This window comes from Chelonoidis abingdonii, chromosome 12 (genome assembly GCF_003597395.2).
Source record: "Chelonoidis abingdonii isolate Lonesome George chromosome 12, CheloAbing_2.0, whole genome shotgun sequence".
Taxonomy (NCBI): domain Eukaryota; kingdom Metazoa; phylum Chordata; order Testudines; family Testudinidae; genus Chelonoidis; species Chelonoidis abingdonii.
In genome coordinates, this window is record NC_133780.1 from 96,157 (window position 1) to 116,197 (window position 20,041).

The 20,041-nt window shown below is 58.6% G+C and overlaps 3 protein-coding genes across 7 annotated transcripts; all 3 read left to right on the top strand.

Moving 5' to 3' along the window:
• The first annotated feature begins 716 nt into the window (after positions 1 to 716).
• Positions 717 to 6,868, top strand: ZBTB9 (zinc finger and BTB domain containing 9). Of its 3 annotated transcripts, none has more exons than XM_032788362.2 (2): positions 717 to 780; positions 1,759 to 6,868. In XM_032788362.2, exon 2 carries the CDS (start codon positions 1,784 to 1,786, stop codon positions 3,215 to 3,217), a length of 1,434 nt encoding a protein of 477 aa, XP_032644253.1. In that variant the 5' UTR covers positions 717 to 780; positions 1,759 to 1,783; the 3' UTR covers positions 3,218 to 6,868. The 3 variants fall into 3 exon arrangements, with proteins under 3 accessions (XP_032644253.1, XP_032644258.1, XP_032644252.1); XM_032788367.2 differs by lacking the exon at positions 717 to 780 and adding an exon at positions 845 to 862; XM_032788361.2 differs by lacking the exon at positions 717 to 780 and adding an exon at positions 988 to 1,067.
• A 3,388-nt stretch (positions 6,869 to 10,256) lies between these two features.
• On the top strand, positions 10,257 to 13,180 carry LOC116829495 (uncharacterized). 3 transcript variants are annotated; one of them, XM_075071516.1, is made up of 8 exons: positions 10,257 to 10,591; positions 10,757 to 10,902; positions 11,127 to 11,270; positions 11,410 to 11,490; positions 11,747 to 11,959; positions 12,310 to 12,446; positions 12,536 to 12,688; positions 13,052 to 13,180. In XM_075071516.1, the coding sequence occupies exons 1-6, from the start codon at positions 10,558 to 10,560 to the stop codon at positions 12,427 to 12,429; spliced, it is 738 nt and encodes a 245-aa protein (XP_074927617.1). In that variant the 5' UTR covers positions 10,257 to 10,557; the 3' UTR covers positions 12,430 to 12,446; positions 12,536 to 12,688; positions 13,052 to 13,180. The 3 variants fall into 3 exon arrangements, with proteins under 3 accessions (XP_074927617.1, XP_074927616.1, XP_032644235.2); XM_075071515.1 differs by having other exon boundaries at positions 10,258 to 10,591; positions 12,310 to 12,688; XM_032788344.2 differs by having other exon boundaries at positions 10,262 to 10,591; positions 10,796 to 10,902; positions 12,310 to 12,688.
• A 1,017-nt stretch (positions 13,181 to 14,197) lies between these two features.
• Positions 14,198 to 18,452, top strand: SIT1 (signaling threshold regulating transmembrane adaptor 1). Its single transcript, XM_032788368.2, has 6 exons — positions 14,198 to 14,785; positions 15,097 to 15,216; positions 15,776 to 15,812; positions 16,316 to 16,374; positions 16,908 to 16,975; positions 18,118 to 18,452. Exons 1-6 carry the CDS (start codon positions 14,749 to 14,751, stop codon positions 18,385 to 18,387), a joined length of 591 nt encoding a protein of 196 aa, XP_032644259.1. The 5' UTR covers positions 14,198 to 14,748; the 3' UTR covers positions 18,388 to 18,452.
• Positions 18,453 to 20,041: the final 1,589 nt, after the last annotated feature.

Here is a 20,041-nt window from a genome sequence, read left to right on the forward strand (position 1 = left end):
GGAGTCGGCGGGGGGCGCAGGGCACGGCCCCGCGGCGATTCGGGGGGGGCGCGGCACGGCCCGGGGCGGAGTTCCGGGGAGGGGGGCGCAGGCACGGCTCTGAGGGGAGAGTTCCGGGGTTGGGGCGCAGGCACGGCCCCGGGGCAGGAGTTCCGGGGGGGGGCGTGGGCACGGCCCGGGGCGGGAGTTCCGGGGGGGGCGCAGGGCACAGGCCCGGGGCGGGGTTCCGGTGGGGGGGGCGCAGGGCACGGCCCCGGGGCGGGAGTTCCGGGGGGGCGCGAGTTCCGGGGGGGGCGCAGGGCAGGCCCCGGGGGCGGAGTTCCGGGGAGGGGGCGCAGGGCACGGCCCGGAAGCAGCAATGCCGGGGGTGGGGGCGAGGCGCCCAGCGCACTGTGGCGTCAGGGAAGGGGCTGAGCGGGTTTCCCCGGCCCGGTGCAGACCCCTCTGGGATGGTTCCCTGGGATGGGCCTGGGTCTCAGCATCGCCCCGACCAATCACAGAAGGCTCCCCCCTCTGGCCAATCAGAGTGCGGGACGAGACGGGCGCCCGACCACTAGCCAAACGCCGGTTTCTGTGATTGGCTGGAGGAAGATCAGGCGCCCACCAATCGACGGCTCCGTCTGCCAGGGTGCGACGCTGGGTGGCCGATCTCTGGCCCGCCTTGGGCAGGGCGTGTCTCTGAGTGAGCCGAGCGCTGGTTGGCTGAGGCGGGGCCCCAGGGTCAGCTCTTGGTTGGCCCTTGTGTGGCAGGGGTTGGAGGTGGCTCGCGCTCGGGCAGCGGTTGGTTGGCCGGCCACGTGCTGGGGGGCACTCGGGGAGGGAGGCTCTGTGGGGGAGGGGCCAGGCTCGCTTAGGGTTGGGGGTGAGTGTCCTTCCGCGGTTGCCTGGTGACCCAGTAGAGTAGGAGGGGTTTCCTGGGGCTCGCTCTCGGTTGGCCCGGGGGGGCGGGGTTTCCCGGGGTTCGCTCTCGGTTGGCCCGGGGGGGGCGGGGTTTCCCGGGGTTCGCTCTCGGTTGGCCCGAGCAGACCTCGCTGCTGGGACTCGCCCTACGGCACAACTGGCCGCAGGTAAGCGCTGAGTCCCCCCCCCCCCCGCTGCTGGGGTGGGAGTGACCCGCCGTGGGGCTGGACAGGGCGCTGTGGGGTCGCGATGCTGGGAAGCGCTGAGTCCCCCCCCGCCCCGCTGCTGGGGTGGGAGTGACCCGCCGTGGGGCTGCGGACTGTGGACTGTGCTCTATGGGGTCGCGATGCTGGGAAGCGCTGAGTCCCCCCCCCCCCCCGCTGCTGGGGTGGGAGTGACCCGCCGTGGGGCTGGACAGGGCGCTGTAGGCAGCTCCCGGGGGCACTGCTGTGGGGTAGGTGCTTTGGGAGGGGGGTTGTGGGTCCCCGCTCCCAGGATCCTGGGATGTGAAACACTCATTCGACCCCCTGTCGGGGCCCTGTGGGGGTGGGAGGGTTGAAGCCCCAGTAACGAACCGTGACCGCTCCGCACCAGCGCTCTCCTATAACAGGCGATGCCATGGAAAGGCTGGGTTGGCGGGGTGTTCCCTGGGCCCACGCACCCCATCTGTCCTGCTCCATTGACATTTTCCTCCTGCAGCAGGCAGTGCCGGGGGTGGGGGTTTCTTGGGGCTCCAGCCCTTCCCCTCATTCTGCTCCTCCCCTAGCAGTTGCTCTCCATCCCTGTGGCAGGCAGCACTATGGGTGGGGAGTTTTTCTTAGCCTCAGCATCCTTCACTCCCTGTCTCTCCCTTTGTAGGGACCTGCCTTGGGCAGGCGGTGCTATGGAGCCAGAGACCCGCAGCATCCAGATTGAGTTCCCGCACTATGCTGCGGTGCTGCTGGAATCACTCAACAAGCACCGCCTGGAGGGCAAGTTCTGCGACATCTCCATCCACGTGCAGGGCCGGGTCTTCCAGGCTCACAAGAGTGTGCTGGCCGCCTCCTCGCCCTACTTCCATGACAAGCTGCTCCTCAACGACACCAACTGCATTGTGCTGCCCAGTGTCATTGAGCCAGAGGCCTTTGAGAATTTGCTGCAGCTCATCTACTCTGGCCGTCTCAAGCTGCTGATGGAGGCACTGCCCAGTCACCTGCTGGTGGCCAGTGGGCTGCAGATGTGGCAGGTGGTGGACCAGTGCTCTGAGATCCTTAAAGAGCTGGAGGGGGGACCCTGCCGGCCCTGGTCCAGCCGGGCAAGCGAGAGCCAGTCTCCCAGTAGCAGCAACTATTTTGCCGTGAAGGACGACGGAGAGCCAGGGGGCAGCAGCTCAGAGGGGCCTGGGCATGGTGGGGTGTCATCAGGCCGGGCAGCTTCAGGCTGCCTTGACAATGAGGTGGTGAAGATCCGGGTGTCACAGGAGGAAGAGGAGGAGGAAGAGGAGGAGGAGGACCATCAGGCCCAGATCTGTAGCGGCTCAATGGACAAGGCTGTGAAGATTGTACTGGAGGAAGATGAAGAGGGTGGTGGCAGAGGTGGCTCCAAGGGGCTGTCTTCAGGGGAGCTGGATAGTGCCTTCCATGGCCCCCGTGACCACCCCAAGATCTTCTATATCAAGCAGGAGCGCTTTGACCCTGACGAGGCAGCAGTGGGAGCACTGGGAGGTGGTGTGAGTGCTGCAGGTGAGGCCAGCTTTCTCAAGTCGCTGGCACAGGGGCGGGCGTTGGGCATGGCTGAGGTTCAGGGCCTGTGCCAGGCGGAGTTCCAGCCAAGCAGTGAAGTTAGCTACATAATCCCTGCTGCAGGCACTGGTGCCACTTCCTCTTCCATCACTGCCCCTGGCTTCACCATTAAGGCCCAGCCCCTCTCCACTGAAGAGGCCGGGTTCCCCCAGAGCTCCTGGAAGCCAGTGGACCTACATGGAAATGAGATCATTGCCCATGCGGTGCACGGCCAGGTGGTGCATGCGCCAGTTAAAATTGTGACGGCACCTGATGGAAAGAAGTTTGGCTGCCTTTGTGGCAAGCGCTTTGCTGTCAAGCCTAAGCGTGACCGGCACATCATGCTGACCTTCAGTTTGCGCCCCTTTGGCTGTTCCGTCTGCAACAAGAAGTTCAAGCTGAAACACCACCTGACGGAGCACATGAAGACCCACGATGGGAACCTGTATTCATGCGAGGACTGTGGGCGCAAGTTCCGTGTACAGAACTGCTTCCTCAAGCACAAGGAGCTGTGCAAGGGCCAGGGCTGGGCCACTGCTTGCTGGACCTACAAATAAAACCTGGGGTGGGATTGAGTGGAGGACTCCTGCCAGCCTTCTCTAGGCCTGATCTAGCCCCTGAGCTCTGTTGCTCTGTATCCTTGCGGATCTGCCCTCCTGAGCTTGGTAACCTGCTCCAGGGCCCTGGGGACACCAAAACATGAAGGGACACAAATGGGAGCTGGGCAGACCAGGGGATTTGGCCCCAGCATGTTAACTCCCCATGCTGCTTCATGGCTTAGTGTTTCTGACATACAAAACCTGCCATGGGTCAAAAAAGGGGAGATGCCCCAGGCTAATATTGGAGCTCAGGGCAGGAGGATGGAGCAAGAGGCTGATGGGAACCTCAAGGCTAGGGATTTAACAGCCACATTACATCCCTATTCCCAATCTGGCCTTGCCCTCCTCTGAAAGAATACAGCTGTGTTGTGAGTGGACTCAGCTGCTGGATCCCACATACTCTTCACTCAGCTGAGTCTGGGCAGAGCTGTGTCACTGTTCCTGCCTCTGGGTTTATAAGGCACACTCCCAGGTGTGGATTCCATGGCTGCTACCTTTCCTCGGGATGTGGGAATCTGCAGCCTAACCACCCTAGCCACCAAAACCAGCATCTCAGCCTTCCCCAGCCCTCAACTGCTTGTACACATTCCCTCAGAATCCGCCTTGCTGTGGGCGCTCAGGGCAGATGACTAACCTCTTAGGGACAATAAGGTAGGTGAGCAAAAAACACAGGCTCAGCAAAGTGATTTCTTAATCACAGACACTTTACTCTTCAAGCAGCGGAGTGTTACAGATCTGTGCAAGCCACCGTCCTGAGCTGCCGTCTAGTCTGATCTCACTCCTGCGAGACTGAGTTCTGGTCAGTGACCCAGACAAGGCCGAGTCCCTACTGCCTTCTTCCCTTCAATCCTGGTCTTGTGGAATGTGGCAGTGGGCAGCCCGCCCTTCTCCAGGAGCATTCCCCTTAAACCTAGTCTCTGACCCTTCTGGACTATGTGTCCAGTCTAGGATATTCCAACCCCATGCCCTGTGAGGCCCAGTGAAGAAAACCATTGGCCCCTGAACTGGGCCAGTCTTTGAATCATCCAAAGTTGATGGGCCTTGGTGGTCCAGTCATTGATAGTCCTTTCCCTGGCAAGGCACTGTCTGGAATAGACTGGCTGTGTTGAAGTCAGGCAAGCTTTTCTACACAGTGCACAGAATGAGAGAGAGGCACATAAACAGAAATCAAAGCCAAATGCAGTTCCCCATTTGATACAGACATAACGCTCTTCTCTTGCAGCCACTGGCTAGGTCAGTAACCTGGAGGCTACCAACCCCAGCACTGTGGCATGCATGGGCAGGATGGGGAAAGCTCATTGTGGGAGCCATGGTCATATAACTAGTGGTTTTGCCCAGGTTTCCTGGTCCTGCAGGGAGGCTCCCACTGTCACACCACCCTCATTCAAACCAGGCCCAACGTGAGCTCCCCCTCCTGCCAGAGCAGCTCAGCCACTCCATTCCCAACCCCTTGATTGTGCTGTGAGGCACATCCCAGGCCTAGGGACTCAGATTCCCCTGTGAGCCACAGCACAGGGTTGGGGACAGGGGTAGAGGCTGGTGTGAATGTGCTGTACACTAGGGAGTGTGGGTCTTTGCCCATCCTTCTAATAGCTGGTGCACAAAGCAGGTGGCAGAGTGACATGTTCAGAGCAAGCGGCAGAGGTCAGTTTTGTGGAGCTGAAGTCCCTGGGTCACTTCCATCGTAACCCATGTGGGGGTGGGGTTGTCAGCCCCTCTGCAATCCCCTTAGTCTGCTTGATTTCTCCCCCATCTTCTGGCTTCAGCAACCTCACCCATTCTTGTCCCTGGCTTCCTGCTGTGGGTGTGTTTCTTATTGGACTTGTTTTATTTGCCCTCTTCTTCCCACTAGTTCCCTGCCGTGGTTCATGCCCTTTGCCACTGGCATCACTGGCCTGGGTGGGAATCTGTTTCCTTGAATAACACCTTCTCACTCAGTCAAAGAGGGAAAGCCATTCTCTTGTTTTTAAGTGTATGCACCTCCCTGGGTCCGCCTGCATGGGCTGTGCACACACATCTCTTCATCGCAGCCTCTGCTATGGGTGGTTAAGAACATAAGAACAGCCATGCTGGGTCAGACCAATGGTCCATCTAACCCCATATCCTGTCTTGTGACAGTGGCCAGTGCCAGATGCTTCAGAGGGAATGAATATAACAGGGCAATTTATCAAGGGCCATCCTCTCTCATCCAGTCCCAGCTTCTGGCAGTCAGAGGTTTAGGGACACCCAGAGCATGGGGTTGTATCCCTGATTATCTTGGCTAACAGCCATTGATGGATCTTTCCTCCAGGAACTTATCTAGTTCTTTTTTCAACCCAGTTATACTTTTGGCCTTCACAACATACCCTGGCAATGAGTTCCACAGGTTGTCTGTGTGTTGTGTGAAGAAATACTTCCTTTTGTTTGTTTTTAAACCTGTTGCCTGTTTAATTTCATTGGATGACCCCTAGTTCTTGTGTCACGGGAATGAGTAAATAAGATTTCCTTATTCACTTTCTCCATACCATTCATGATTTTATAGACCTATATCATATCCCACCTCAGTCGTCTCTTTTCTAAGCTGAACAATCCCAATCTTTTTACTTTCTCTTCATATGGAAGCTGATCCATACCCCTGATTTTTTATTTTTTTTTTTTAGTCCTTTTCTATACTTTTTGCAATTCTAATATATCTTTTGAGAAAGGAGACCAGAATTGCACACAGCATTCAAGGTGTGGCTGTACTGTGGATTTATTTAGTGGCATTATGACATTTTCTGTCTTATTATCTATCCCTTTACTAATGGTTCCTAACATTCTGTAGCCTCTGGGTTGGGTTCAAGGATTTTAATTTCTTCTCTGTTGACTAGCTCAGGAACACTCCGTGTGGATGTGAATGAGATTAGCTTGTTCCAGAGCAGGGTGCAGCTCTAGCAGGGGGTCCTTACAGACCAAGCATTTCTGACCCAAGTAGCTTCAGTTTTCTGCATGTTTTCTTTTGTCCCTGCTGGGGGGAGACTGAGCTGAATCTGGCCATCTCAGCAAAGTGATGGCTGGGGAGGGGATAGGGTTGTAACTACTAATGTCTGAAGGTTGCCAGTGCCAAGGACTAGGGCGAAAGGAACATGTAGGGCAGTGGTTCTCAAACTTTTGTACTAACCCTAAATTTAAAAACACTTTTTAATATATTTAACACCATTACAAATGCTGGAGGCAAAGTGGGGTTTGGGGTGGAAGATAACAGCTCACAACCCCCCTATGTAATAACCTTGCAACCCCTTGAGGGGTCCCGACCCCCAGTTAGAACCCCTGACGTAGGGGGATCCAAATGGAGAGAGCTGAGAGTCACTGGCCCAGGAGCTCTGAAACAATCCCCTATCTCTGACGGACTGGCGGGATCCCTTCCCTGAGGGGAGGGCTGGGGGAAGCTCAATCTTGCCTTGGGCTGTAGGATACAGAGACTCAAGGATGGTTCAGAAACGCTAGCATAGAGGGGAACATACAGAGAGAGTTCTGTGGAGAGGGAGGGTTGAGGAGAGAGGCATGAACCAATTAGCGCAGGGTTCTTGTGTGTAGCAGTTGTACAAACCCAAATGTCCATATTGTATAAAATTTTGCTATGGAATCTAAGCAGATTTGCAAGTTTCATTTTGACCTTCTCAGGGCTGCTACAGATGGGAAAAGGGCCAAACCCTGTCCCTGATACCCAGTTCATCCTTGGGCACCTGCCCTGTACTCCTCTGCCCCTTCCATGGGTGCCTCCTCCCATACACCCCCTGTCCCCCCGTGCCCCCTGCCCTCTTACCCCCATACATCCCTGCCCCCTTTTGCCCTCATACATCCTCTTACCCCTATACACTCCTGCCCCCATACACCCCCTGCCCCACCCTCTTTCCCCCATACACCCCTGCCTCCCATACACCCCTGCCCCATCTTACCCCCATATCCCCCAGCCCCGTCTTACCCCCATACCCTCCTGCCTCCCATACACCTCCTGCCTTCCCTTGCCCCACCCTCTTACCCGCATACACCCCCTGCCCCCTTACCCATACCAACGCCCTTGCCCCGCCCTCTTACACCTCTGTCGAATAAACTGAGGACTATGGCCGCGACCTTTCAGACCCCGTGTGGGCGAACCCATTCGATGGATTCCCGGGCTGAATCCCCCCCCGCTGAACACCGGGCTTTCGGGCCATCGCAGCGCATCTTCGATTGCTTTGCCCGCCAATCAGAAGAGCACGGGGGGGCGTGTCTCAGCCTCGGCCAATCCTCGTACAGGGAGGTGTGCCCACCATAGTCCGGAGGTGGCTAGGAAGCTGGTTGCCACTGGTAACAGTGTTGACTCAAGCCGCGGGGCCCGGTGCGAGCGAAGAAAAAGGGATGGGGGACCCCGTAACCGCCGTTAACCGGTCATTCCCCCTCGGTTGCCCATAAGCCGCCGCGACCCCGGGTAACCGCGCACCCCCCGCCCTGCCGTCGCCCGCGAACCCCGCGTAACCGCTCACCCCCCGCCGCTGCCGCGTGTCGCCCCGCACCCTTTATAATCCGCGCACCCCGCCCTCCCTGCCCGTCGCCCGCGACCCCCTGTAACCGCTCACCCCCCGGCCCTGCCCGGTCCCCGCGACCCCCGGTTAACGCTCACCCCCCGCCCTGCCCGTCGCGCCGCGACCCCGTAACCGCTCACCCCGGCCCTGCCGCGCTCCGCGACCCGCCGGTAACCGCTCACCCCGCCCTTGCCGCGCTCCGTGACCCCGGAAGCGCGCTCACCCCCGCGCCTTGCCTCGTCGCCCCGCGACCCAGGTAACGCTTCACCCCCGCCGCTGCTCCGCGCTCCGCGACCCCGGTAACCGCTCACCCCCCCCGCCCGTCGTCCCGCGACCCGCGGTAACCGCTCACGCGCCCCGCCCTGCCCGCGCTTTCCGCGACCCGGTAACCGCCACCCCCCCGCCCTGCCCGTCGCCCCTGACCCCGGTAACCCGGCTCACCCCCGCCCTGAGCCCGTCGCCCGCACCCCGGTACCGCCCCCGCGCCTGCCCTGTCGCCCCGTACCCCGGAACCGCTCACCCCCCCCTGCCCGTCGCTCCTGACCCGGTAACCGCTCACCCGGGCCTGCCCGTCGCCCCGGACCCGCGGTAACCGCTCCACCCGCGCCCGCCTTGCCGCAGCCCGTGACCCCGGGGCAACCGCTCACCCCCCACCCCCGCCCTGCCCGTCGCTCCGTGACCCTAACCGCTCACCCCCGCCCTGCCCGTCGGCCCCGTGGCCGGAACTGCTCCCGTGGGGGGCAGAGCCCCATGGCGCGGGCGGCGGATGGCGGGCGCTGCTAGAGTTCGCGCAGCAGTGAGAGGAGGAGCGCCCAAGGACCCCGCACAGGCGTGGCCGCGTAGTACCAGGGCCACTCAGCAGCGGAACCGCACGATGGATCTACAGCCTCCGCTTCGCTCCGGCCGGAGGGTGTCCTGGCAGGACGGTTTGCAAACGGCCCGTGCAGGTACCTGGGGAAAAGACTGTGGCCGGTACCAGGTGGCGGAGGGGAAGTTGGAGGGTAAAAGGCCATAGTGGGTACCGCGAGGGAGATTGAGGTAACGGAGGTACAGGGCCATCTGGGTTGGTCGAGGGTAATGGGAGTCATGGTATAAAGTCGCCCACTACGACCTTATGCGTTCCAAAAGATGGGGGTACCAGCAATTCCTCTAAGCTAAGATTACCAGCTTAGGACCTGTAGCGCTGCCACCACCAGGAAGTTCCAGTGCCGCTACACTCTGGTCCCCCCACAACCGTTGCCCGGGACCCCAAGACCCAGACGCCGTCTGGATCTACCACAAGGAAAGTAAACCCTGTTCCCCACCGTTGTAGTCTCTCCAGGCTTCCCCTCCCTGGGTTACCCTTGAACACACTGTTATTCAGACTCCTTGAATCTGTAAAACAGAGAGGAAAAGCACCGTTCCCCCCCTCCTTCTCGTCGTCCCCCTCCAGGCTCTCCTGAGAAGACGTAATCCTGACCACAGGAAGGAAGATCTAGCCTCTCTCTCCCCTTCCCCCTTTTCTCGCCCACCAAGTCCCTGGGGTGAATCCAGACCTCGCGTCCCCTGGGGTCTCACACCAGAGAATAAGACAATCAGGTTCTTAAACAGATGAAAAACTTTAATTAAGAGCGAGAAAAAACAGTAAAAAATATCTTTGTAATTTTAAGATGATTAGGTACAGGGTCGTTTCAGCTATAGACACTGGAATACCCTCCTCAGCCATGAGTATCAAGTACAAATAATAATCTCTGTCTCAGCAAAGTACAAATTTAAAAAACTCTTCGCAGGACCAAATGCACATTGCAGGAATAAAAGAAAACAAACTAGCCTAACCACCTTCTCTACCTTTACTCACTATTTGAACATAAGAGCCTGTATCGGAGGAGATTGGAGAGAAACCTGTTGCATGTCTGGTCCTCTGAGCCCCAGAGTGAAAAACAACCAAAACGAACAGCACCACCAAACTTCCCTCCGCTCAGATTTTGAAGGAGATCCGTCCCCGATTTCCTTCTGGTCAGGTGACAGCCCAGTCAGCTGAACTGGTAACCCTTTACAGTCTAAAAAGAAAAATAACTTCTTTCTAAAGCCCTACCTATTCTCAGTGATGACCAGGGATGGGAGTTGAGCCTGAATCAGGCGTGCAGTACACGTGGGGTATGTACTTAGGCTAATACTGCGGAAAGGGAGTTGAGTTAACGGGGCGTGCAAATTGTAACGGAGGTTGAATTTAGTGGGGGGAAGAGAATTTGATTATCTCTTAGATTTGAAAGTATCCTGTCCCCTGATTGGTCCTCTGGTCAGGTGACAGCCAGGCTCACTGAACTGGTTAACCCTTTACAGTCAAAAGAGATATAAAGTACTTCTGTTCTATTAACTCCTACTATCAGTTTATGACAGGGGGGATGGGAGGTTGATGGGTAACAGGGCCGTGCAGGTACGGGGGGGGGTTATAGGGTACGGGGGGAGGGGAGGTTGGAAGGTAACGGGGCTGCATGGGTACTGGGAGGGGGTTGGAAGGTAGTGGGGGGGAAGAGAATTTGGACCGCGTGGGTACCGGGATGAAGTTGGAGGGGGTACTGGAGGTGAGTGTAACACCGTTCCCATCGCATCATCCATCCCATTCTCCATTTTCCCTGTCGCACTCAGATTGTGAACGTGGCCACAGCCTCCCTGCACTCATCCCTTTTCCGAGGACACCGTACGCGCCACGCGATCACTGCCTTGGCCTACCACCCAGGGAGACCCAGCCTGCTCCTGGCTGTGGGGGCTGACGGCATCATCTCTCTCTACAGCATGGACTCAGAGACACCGCTGGCAACAGTGACAGGTATCTGGAGACATTCCATAGGGTACCTTGTCACCACGTGCCTGGGGGATGGGTCTTTCCCTCTTCTCCCCAAGGAAAGGGCCAGGAGCCCTGGCCCTATGGTGTGGGGGTCAGTGAGCTGGGGGAATCCCTTCCTCACCTTTGTCCTTGTTGCTGGGGTAACAGCCTTTGCTGGTTGCTCTCCCTGTGTCTGTCCCACCCCAGAGAAGGAGAATGAGATCAATGCCATGGATTTCTGCATGGACGGCAGCACCTACGCCACTGCTGGCAAGGATCGACATATTCGGCTCTATGACAGCCACACCAACCAGGTGAGTCGAGAGGGGCATGCCAGAAGAGTGTGCAGGCAGCACATATGAGGGGAGGGGTGGTGCCTAGGGAAGGGCTCTATCTGGAGTGTGGGTGGGCAGCAAGGATAGGGTGTTCTGTCTTGGGGAAGAGCCAGGTCTGGAGTTGGGGTGTACGTGTGTTGCCCTGCTCCCAGCTGTGTGTCTCAATCACCCCATGACCCAGATTCTGCTTCCCTTCCCCACAGCTGTCCCACATTCTGCAGGCTCCTGACTTCATGACTGGTGATGTGACACCAAGCAGTGGGCACTCTCGCCGCATCTTTGCCCTCCGCTTTCACCCTGGAGAGCGCCATATGTTCCTGACAGCTGGCTGGGATGACTGTGTGAAGGTCAGGCCCTGCATTATGTGTGGGTATGGATGGAGGGGTAGCAGGAGAAAAGGGGGGCAGGGGCTGTGTCTGTGGCCTCTGGCTAATGGGGAGGGGTTCTGGATGCTACCATTGTTACCTGTCTCTTATCTGTGCCTAGATCTGGGACAAGAGGATGGCAAAGGAGGCTCAGAGAGTGATCAATGGGCCTCACATCTGTGGCCCAGGCCTTGACATCCAGGTGAGAAGTGGGAGGTAACAGGGGGACAGAGGGCATGAGTTACACTGTGTGGGCATGCAGAGTCCTAGCCAGGGCTGGTCTGTGCTGACCGTGAACCAATAGCTCTGGGACCAGGGTCACCTGCCCCCCAATACCTCATCCCCACTGGAGAAGTAACCTTTACCCACATAGGGTAACTATGCTCTGGTACCAGCTCCTGCGTGCCCCAGGGGAGAGAGAATGCCCCATATCTGAGCCTGACTCCTTTCCCCCCCAGGGTAACTGCGTGCTCACTGGCTCCTGGGTGCCCCACAATGCACTTCAGCTCTGGGATCTACGGACATCCCAACTGCAGAAGAACCTCCCCTTTCCTGGAGGCCCCACACAGGGCCAGTTCCTCTACGCAGCCCGGTTCTGTGACCAGGACATAGTGGTGGCTGGGGGCAGCGGCACCAGTGGAGCCAGCGCCATCCACACTGGCACTGACCAGGTGAGAAGGTGGACTACCCTGCTTGGGAATAAAGGGGGAGTAGGCATTCCCCACTTGGGGGAATGACAGTGAGAGCTAGTGGAACTGGGTTACACTTGTGGGTAGGGAAGCAGTGTGAGCCGGGAAACAGGGTGGGGGATGTTTGGGGGCCTTGAATGGTATGAGCCAGGGGAGAGGGCAGGGGAGGGGGTGGTTGGAGGGGTGGGGTGATGTGCTGTGAGCAAGGACAGTAGGGAGGTTGGGGCAGTGAGCAAGAATGGAGGAGTGGGGCGGAGGAAGGCCAGGGATTGGGAGGTGTGAGCCAGGGCAGCAGGGTGCTCAGTCCTGGGTGAAATGCTTTTTGTCTCCAGGTGCTCGGCGAGATCCTGCTGCCCAACAAACCAGTGCAGTCTGTAGCAGTAGCTCCCTGTGGGCGGGTGGTGGCTGTGGCTGGTGTGGGAGGGAATCTCCACATCGCAGACCTGCACTGAGCCCCAGCAGAGAGGGGGTGAGAAGTGGACAAACCTGGGAGTCACAATCCCCCCCATCTACAGTTCCTCTGATCTATGGCTCTCCCACATGATTCTGCCCCATCAGGACTACGGCCCTCTGCGATGTCTGGGAACACAGGACCCCCAGGCTCCCCTTCCCAGCTCCCCTGCACCCCTCTGTAAGACCTGGAGCATCCAGACCCCTGGGCACCTGCTGGCATCTAATAAACTTCCTGCACCTGAAGAGGTGACTCGTGAGGTCTGTGAATGCGAAGGCTCCCCCCGGAGCATGGGGGCGGAAGCTAGCCACTTGCTGGGAATTTATGGGAGGAGAGGAGGCCTGTACACTGGGAATCTCTGGGATTTGTGAGGGCATGGGTTTCTAAACCACTTCCTGCCACCGCTTTGTGCAGGGAGGTGGGGGCTCATCTCCAGCGGTGTTAAATTTCCCTCAGTTTGGTGAGGACAGCTCCAGCACCCCCCAGTCTTGGGCAGGGCCGCCCGGGGGGGGGCAAGTGGGGCAATTTGCCCCGGGCCCTGCAGGGACCTCCACAAGAATACAGTATTCTATAGTATTGCAACTTTTTTTATGGAAGGGGCCCCCAAAATTGCTTTGCCCCAGGCCTTCTGAATCCTGTGAGCGGCCCTGGTCCTGGGCTCGGTCAGCCTGTGTCCATGCAACGGCCTCTGGAACCAGGAAACTCTATGCAGGTAGCATCTACACTGCATCTGGGAACAAGCCTCCCAGCCTGGGTAGGCAGACTTGTGCTAATGTGCTAAAAAGAGCTGTGGGGATGTCGCTGAAGGCTCACATTAGACAGCCAATGACTACACCGCTCGCTGTCAGCTGCAATGTATCCTCCGATGAGAGACAGCCTCCACCCTGATCCTCCCCCTCCACCCACTGCAGGGACAGCCTCCGCCCTCACACACACACCTCTGCAGGAACAGCCTCCACCCTCACACACACAAGCCCCCTCGCCACTGCAGCAACAGCCTCTGCCCTCATTCCCTCCCCCTCCTCCCTGCAGGAACAGCCTGCACCCTCACATACACCCCCCCTGCAGGGACAGCCTCCACCCTCTCACACACAAGCCCCTTCCCCACTGCAGCAACAGCCTCCGCCCTCATCCCCCACTCCACCCACTGCAGGGACAGCCTCCATCCTCTCACACACACACACACACACACACACACATCCCTGCAGGGACAGCCTCTGCCCTCACACAAGCCCTCTCCCCACTGCAGCGACAGCCTCCGCCCTCATTCTCTCCCCCTCCTTCCTGCAGGGACAGCCTCCACCCTTACACACACACAGACCCCTGCAGGGACAGCCTCCGCCTCGGGGGGGAGGGAGTGAGAGGAATGGGGATGGAACAGGTTGGAGGCAGGCACGCTAGGCGGGAAGGCACAGCAGTGCAGTCATGAGACCTCCTCAGTGCTGCCAGCTCCCAGTTTCCTCCTCACAGTGATGTGATTTTTGGCCTCTGTTGCAGTCGGTTTCCTGATGATGCAAGAAACTCTCCAGCCTTCCTGAGAATTTCAGCCTGGCACATGGGAAAACCATTCTGGTTGGCTGCCTTTCCACCTCCTGGGGATGAGCAGCCAATCAGAGATTCTGCAGAGGCAACTGGAACTCTTTCCCCTCCTCTCCAGAGCTGTGTCTGGGTGATGGAAGGGCAGGGGGAGCAGCCAACAACATCCTTGCAGGAGGGGAAGGAATGAAAAGAGTCCCCCTCCCTCCCCCATCCTTGCAGTTGGGAAGGGTGAAGAAGAGCAGGCCTGGGAGAGGGTGTGAAGAACCCCTGGTACTGGAGGAGGAGCGGAGGTGGGAGTTGGGGAGCACAGAATTATTGCATGAGAATGGAGGAGACGCTCTGGAGTCACCTCTGAGTCCCATCCCCACTCCCCCACCCCCACCCTGCAGCAGACCCACCTTTCACTGGAACCTGCCCAGAAAGGCAGGAGCTGTGCGGTGCAGCTGCTGAGCCGTGAGCAGCAGGAGCCAGTGCAGAGGGAGGAGATGTCTGTGGGCTCTGGCACCGGAAATCCCCGTGGGTTACAACTGCAGCAATGCTAACCCCCCGGGCACAGCCCGAGCTGCTGCTTCAGAAAGACAAGATGTGGGGGGAGGGGGTCTCCACCAAGGCTTGGGAAATGAAGCAGTAAGACTGGTGCCTTCAGGATCGGGGCAGGAGACATTGCCTGGATCCACTCTGGAGCAGCTGCAACCAGTGTGGGCATCTGCCCTGAATCCAGAGTCACTCCAGTCTGGGCTCAAAGATTTTTCACCATAGGAGAAAATCGTGTTTCCCACCCATGGGCTCCTCCAGCTATAACTGCAGTGACTTTTCAGGTGAGTCCTGGCGTTGCTGTGCTGAGCGGAGAGGCTCAAACATCTGCCCAGTTTGGTGTTTGTAAAGGTAAATCGGGCCATCTCTGTGCCTCAGCATGATGCGGGGAGGGGCAGCATGTGGGGGAATATTCCCACGTTGGATGTGGCGATTGGCAGAATCCCCAGGGAGCCCTGACACTCAGCCAGGGTCTATGCAATGAGCTGCCTGGGAGCCATGCTTACCCCTCTAGTGCAGTGCCTAGGTCGGGCGGGGCAGGGCTCTCTCCAGATAGTGTGGGCCCAGTGCTCCCAGCAGCCCTTCTGTTTTGCAGGTCTGGGGCAGCTGCAAGGCACTGGTGCCATGTGGGGGCTTGTTGGGGCACTGGTCCTGTCGCACCTGGTGTCCCTGTTGTGGAATATTTTCTGCTGCGTGAGGCACACGGCACACAGAGGTAGGTGTTGCAAGGAGGGAACAGTCTGTTCAGAGCACAGGGGCACAGTTCCTACCCCACTTAACTACAACCCCGTTGTAGGGCTCCTGTCCCCTGCTCCTCTGTCTCCCAGACTGTCTTGGTGCACAGGGGGTGCTGGCTCCCATATCCCTCTTCCCTACAGGGTTCTGTCTCCTGGGTCCCCCTCCCCATATATCTCCAGAAGGGGCTACTGCCTCCAATCCCCTCTCGCCCTCTGCCTGTTGTGTGTCTTGCTGCAGAGGGCACCCTTTATCCCCCTCACTCCATGTCCCAGCCCCAACTCCTCCCTCTCCCCATCTTACTCCATATGGAGCCCAGCTCCTCTTCTCCATGGCTCCCCGCCTGTCTCATGCCAGGCTCCCCCACACACAATCCCATCCCCCGCTGACTCCGTCTCCTCCCATGTCCCTGCCTGCCACACCCCACCGGCACCACCGGCATCCCAGAGATCTGTCCCTCCCCCGACCCCCGGTTACAGCCTGTGGGGCTGATCTCTTTTTCTTTCTCTCTCTCTCTCTTTCCTGCCCTGCTTGCACAGATGAGTCCAGGAAGCTCTTGCCTCGGTTCAGCAGAAGGTGAGTCCAACAGAGGAAACAGCAGGAGCAATGAGTCACTGCATTGTCCGAGTCCCAGAGCATCACCACTGAGGTTCTCCTTGTGCTGTTAGGGGCAGGGGAGGGGGGCAGCTTTGTCAGCCAGTGAATGAAACAGAGGCAGGGAGAAGGGGGGAATGTCACAGGGAATCTGAACCAAGGAATAGAACCCAGGAGTCCTGACTGCCAGGGTTCCCCTCCTGCTCTCAACCCCTAGATCCCACTCTCATGCCAGAGCTGGCCCAGAAATCAGGGGTGCCGATTCCCCATCCTGCACATCACTACCCACTCAGCCCGCTCTGGCTGGACGGGGCCCTGGTTTGAATTAAGGGGATTGTTACAGATTGAGACCACACAAGCATTTTTTCCCTCTCTGGGTGTGTACCACCACCGCCACCTTTCCCCATTCTCCTCTGCCAGTCCCCTGTGCATTCACCTAGACCCTGGCTCTGAGCGATTTACTGGATTTTTGGTTTCCCTCCCAGTGTGAAGCATGTGACTGAGGAGATTCCAGTCTATGGCAACATCAGTTACCTACAGACAGGTGAGTAGCACCCAGGCCCCTCACAGGATCAGGCCCCATTGTGCTGAGGATGCCTGGTCTCTGGCCTGAATAAAAGAGCACACGTGTACACTCACACACACAATGTGTGTGGAGGGGAGATAATTCTGTCACCTGTTCTGTGACATTACTGGTCGAGTCCCCAACGGGCAGCAGGCATGTCAGCATCATCAATGCTGATTTGCATATGCTGGGAGCCTGGCTCTTGGCTCTAAGAAGGGCCATTCATGGGCTGGTTTCTTGTGGATGCTGAGGGGAGCAGTTTGAAGCAGCTTTGTCCATTTGTGCAAGGAGGCAGCAGCTCCTGGGGCTGCGGATCTGTCCCCCCTCCCACCCTGAGGGTCCTGCAAGTCTGTGGTTGCCCTGACTCAGGCTTCGTTAAGACAGCCAGGTGCTGCCTGTGAATGGGGGCTCCAGCTGCTCAGTATCCTTGCAAACTGGAGCCGGCTTCTATTTCTGAGCTGATTCTGGACTGTCAGGATCAGTAGCAACCTTCCCTCTCCCTCTGTTGACAGGGCAAAGTTCTGGGTTTGAAAGCTCAGTGGTTCCAGAGTCCCAGAAAAAGCAGGAATCCAGCCCCAAGGTGAGCAGAGCTCTTGCTACATCTGTGGCCAAAGACATCTGTAGCCACAGAAGCCGCAGCAATTAGCTGGGGAGTTGATGGTGCAGGGGCTGTCCCCACTGACTGACTGACCTGTGGCATTAGAAATTGAGTAGGGGTAAGGTGTGGGTGAGGAAGCACAGGGCTGGGATATCAGGGAGCTGCAGGTTGTGATTGAGGGGTGCTGGTGGGGATGGGAGAGAGCCCAGGCTTAGAATAGCAGGGGAGTGCAGGTCCAGATGGGGTGGGAGAGCTGGGGGCTCTGTAGTTGCAATTGTTACATTCCTATGTTCAGGGGCTGTGTGTGGAGATTAACTGCTTGCAAAGTGGCAGGAAGTGGTGAGTTATCAGCCCTGAGCATCTCTGTGCTGAGACCATCTCCTCTCCTCGACCTACTTTCTGCCATTGACTGCTGGCTGCTCCGTGTCCCACAGTTGTGTTTGCCTCCAGTGAGCAGCGGGACCACCAGGCATGAAACTGGATGCAGTTTGCAGATGGTGGGGATTAGCTCTGATGGACAGAGCAGGCAGCACAGAGCAGGAAAGGAACACATGAGTGAGACTGAACACCCATCATTGCCTCAGAGCCCTGTTGTCACAGATACTTTAGGGCTGATGGGAGCAGGATCTGTTGAGCTGAGCTGAGGCCCTAGCTGCATTTGTGGTCTCACAGTAGGGCAGGCTGTGCGGTAAGGGGTGCTGAGGTATCCTCTGTGCAAGGAGAGGGCTGAGTAGCAGCACTGGGGAAGGCTAAAGCCCCAGGGAACAAGCTGTGGTGCACAGTTCCCCAGGCACAGATGGCAGAGGGGACTCCGGGTATTTCCCTGCTCTGGAGACAATCTGGTCTCTGAGTGTTAGGGGGCTGTTAGTGCCTTTTCTGCAGCCCATGAACCCCATAGCATGGAGGGTGATGCTCTTCCTGAGAGGGAGCAAAGGGACCCTACTGCTAGTCAGGGGGTGCTCAGCTCTGCCATCCCCAGCAGGGGCAAATTCCCACAGGGAATTTGTTGGTTACAAGAGAGGGTGGGAGTTAGTGCTGCCAATGACATCCTAAGCAGCCAGAGGCTTCCACCCAACCCTAAGGCACATGCCACCCTCCCTCCGACACCTCTGCTCTATCCCCAGAAGCCTACATGCTACGCCAACCTCAAGATGCTGAAACCCCAAGGCCGGCAGCTGCCAGAATCATCAGTGGGGGGTGCTGAGATCCAGTACACAGATGTGGTGGTGACGGGGCCCAGGCGGTCAGAGCCAGAGATTTGGGGCGGGGGGCTCCTGAAAGGCAGAGAGGCTACTCGGCCGCAGTCAGAGCTTTACGCCTCTGTGCATGCAGACAGGTACACAGCGAAGTTTGAGAACCAAGACTACGCTAATAACCATGCGGTTCCCAGCTGAAGGGTGGGGGGCTAACGGAGTTCTGTGTGCATGATCGATAGCAATAAATTCAAGCTTCACTAATGGCTCCAGTGTCTCACGTGCTGCTGAGGATACAGAAAAGCCCCTGTTCCAGCAATGCCACTGCCTCAGGCTGGGGCCATGCTCGCATCCCGCCATGTTTGCTGTGTTGCTGACAGCGATTTAATTTCTGTGCCTACTTCTTCCTCAAGGAGCAAGATTCCCCAGGCCCGCTGAATAATGCATAGTTCTCCTGCCAGGGAAGGTGATGGGGAATGATACTTCTTGTACATGGGGGAGGGGAGTATATATTTATTAGTACAGTTGGGGTGGGTGGGGGATAATGCCAGTCACCACCTACCCTGCCACATCCCTGAGCTTGGTCTTCCCATCATGCCAGGTACTAACATACTCCCAGTCCCACAAAACAGAGATGGGGTTTCCCCATGGAAGGCATGCTCTATACAGCCCCCCACCCCAGTGCACAGGTGCAATGAGAGATGGGCCCTGCCCCAAGCGGTTGGAATTTGATACTGGAAGAGCTGTGGGTGCCCTGTGTGCACCTCAGGCTGGGCTCTTGCCTAGTGGGGGTCTGAGCCAGTGTGCATGGAGGGAATGCAGAGGTGATGTAGTAAGAGATGAAAGGGGAGAGGCCAGGGAAAGCATAGTTGGGGCGGCTCCAGATAGCAGCATGCCAAGCGTGTGCCTGGGGCAGCACGTCACAGGGGGCGCTCTGCCGGTTGCCGCGAGGGCGGCAGGCAGGTTGCCTTCAGCGGCATGCCTGCGGAGGGTCCCCTGGTCCCACGGCTTCGGCAGACCTCCCGCAGGCTGCCGCCGAATCCGCGGACCGGGGACCTCCCGCCGGCAAGCCGCCGAAGGCAGCCTGCCTGCCTGCCGTGCTTGGTGCGGCAAAAGCCCTAGAGCCGCCCCTGAGTATAGTCTGGGGCCCAGCCCGAACGGGGGCAGCAGACACCAGTCACAGCCCCCGGCCCTGCTGGCAGGCTTCACAGCCAGGCAGCTACTGCGGGGAACTTTCCCGGCTTCTGCACTGGCCAGTGGGATCCAGCCCGCGTTCCCTGGCCTGCCCCGGCCCCGTCTGCTTAGTCTCCGCCCCGCACAGCCTCTGCCCTTCCCCCAGCAGCCAGCGGCTTCAGCAGATGTTACTGAGCATGCTCAGTCCCTGCGCCGCTGCACCAGCCCCTGGGTCAACGACCAGACCGAGGTGCACAGCCGCGCGCAGAGGGAGGGACAGGCTGGGCCCCCACAGGATGGAAGGGCCCGGGGCAGGCTGGTAGGTGTAGTTCCTGACTCTCCTCGGGCCGGAAGTGACGTTGTGTCTGCCGGAGTGGCGAGGGCTCTTGTCGCTCAGGAGACGGAAGTGCCCGGCCCGCTTTCCGGGGCACGCTGGGAAGTGTAGTTCTGTTTCGCACGCGCGGCCTGCGGTTGGGGCTGACGGAGCCGGAAGGGGCGGGGCCGGCGGAAGGGAGACGCGGTGACGCTCCCGTTGCCGGGAGCCCGGGCTGGGCGGGGGGAGCCGCGGGCGGGATGGAAAATCAGGCGGGGTTAAACTATCGCTGTTCAGCCAGGGATCCCGGGGGGGGAGCGGTGTGAAATACTGACTGCCCCCCCCCGCACACGGCAACTCCCCCCGCAC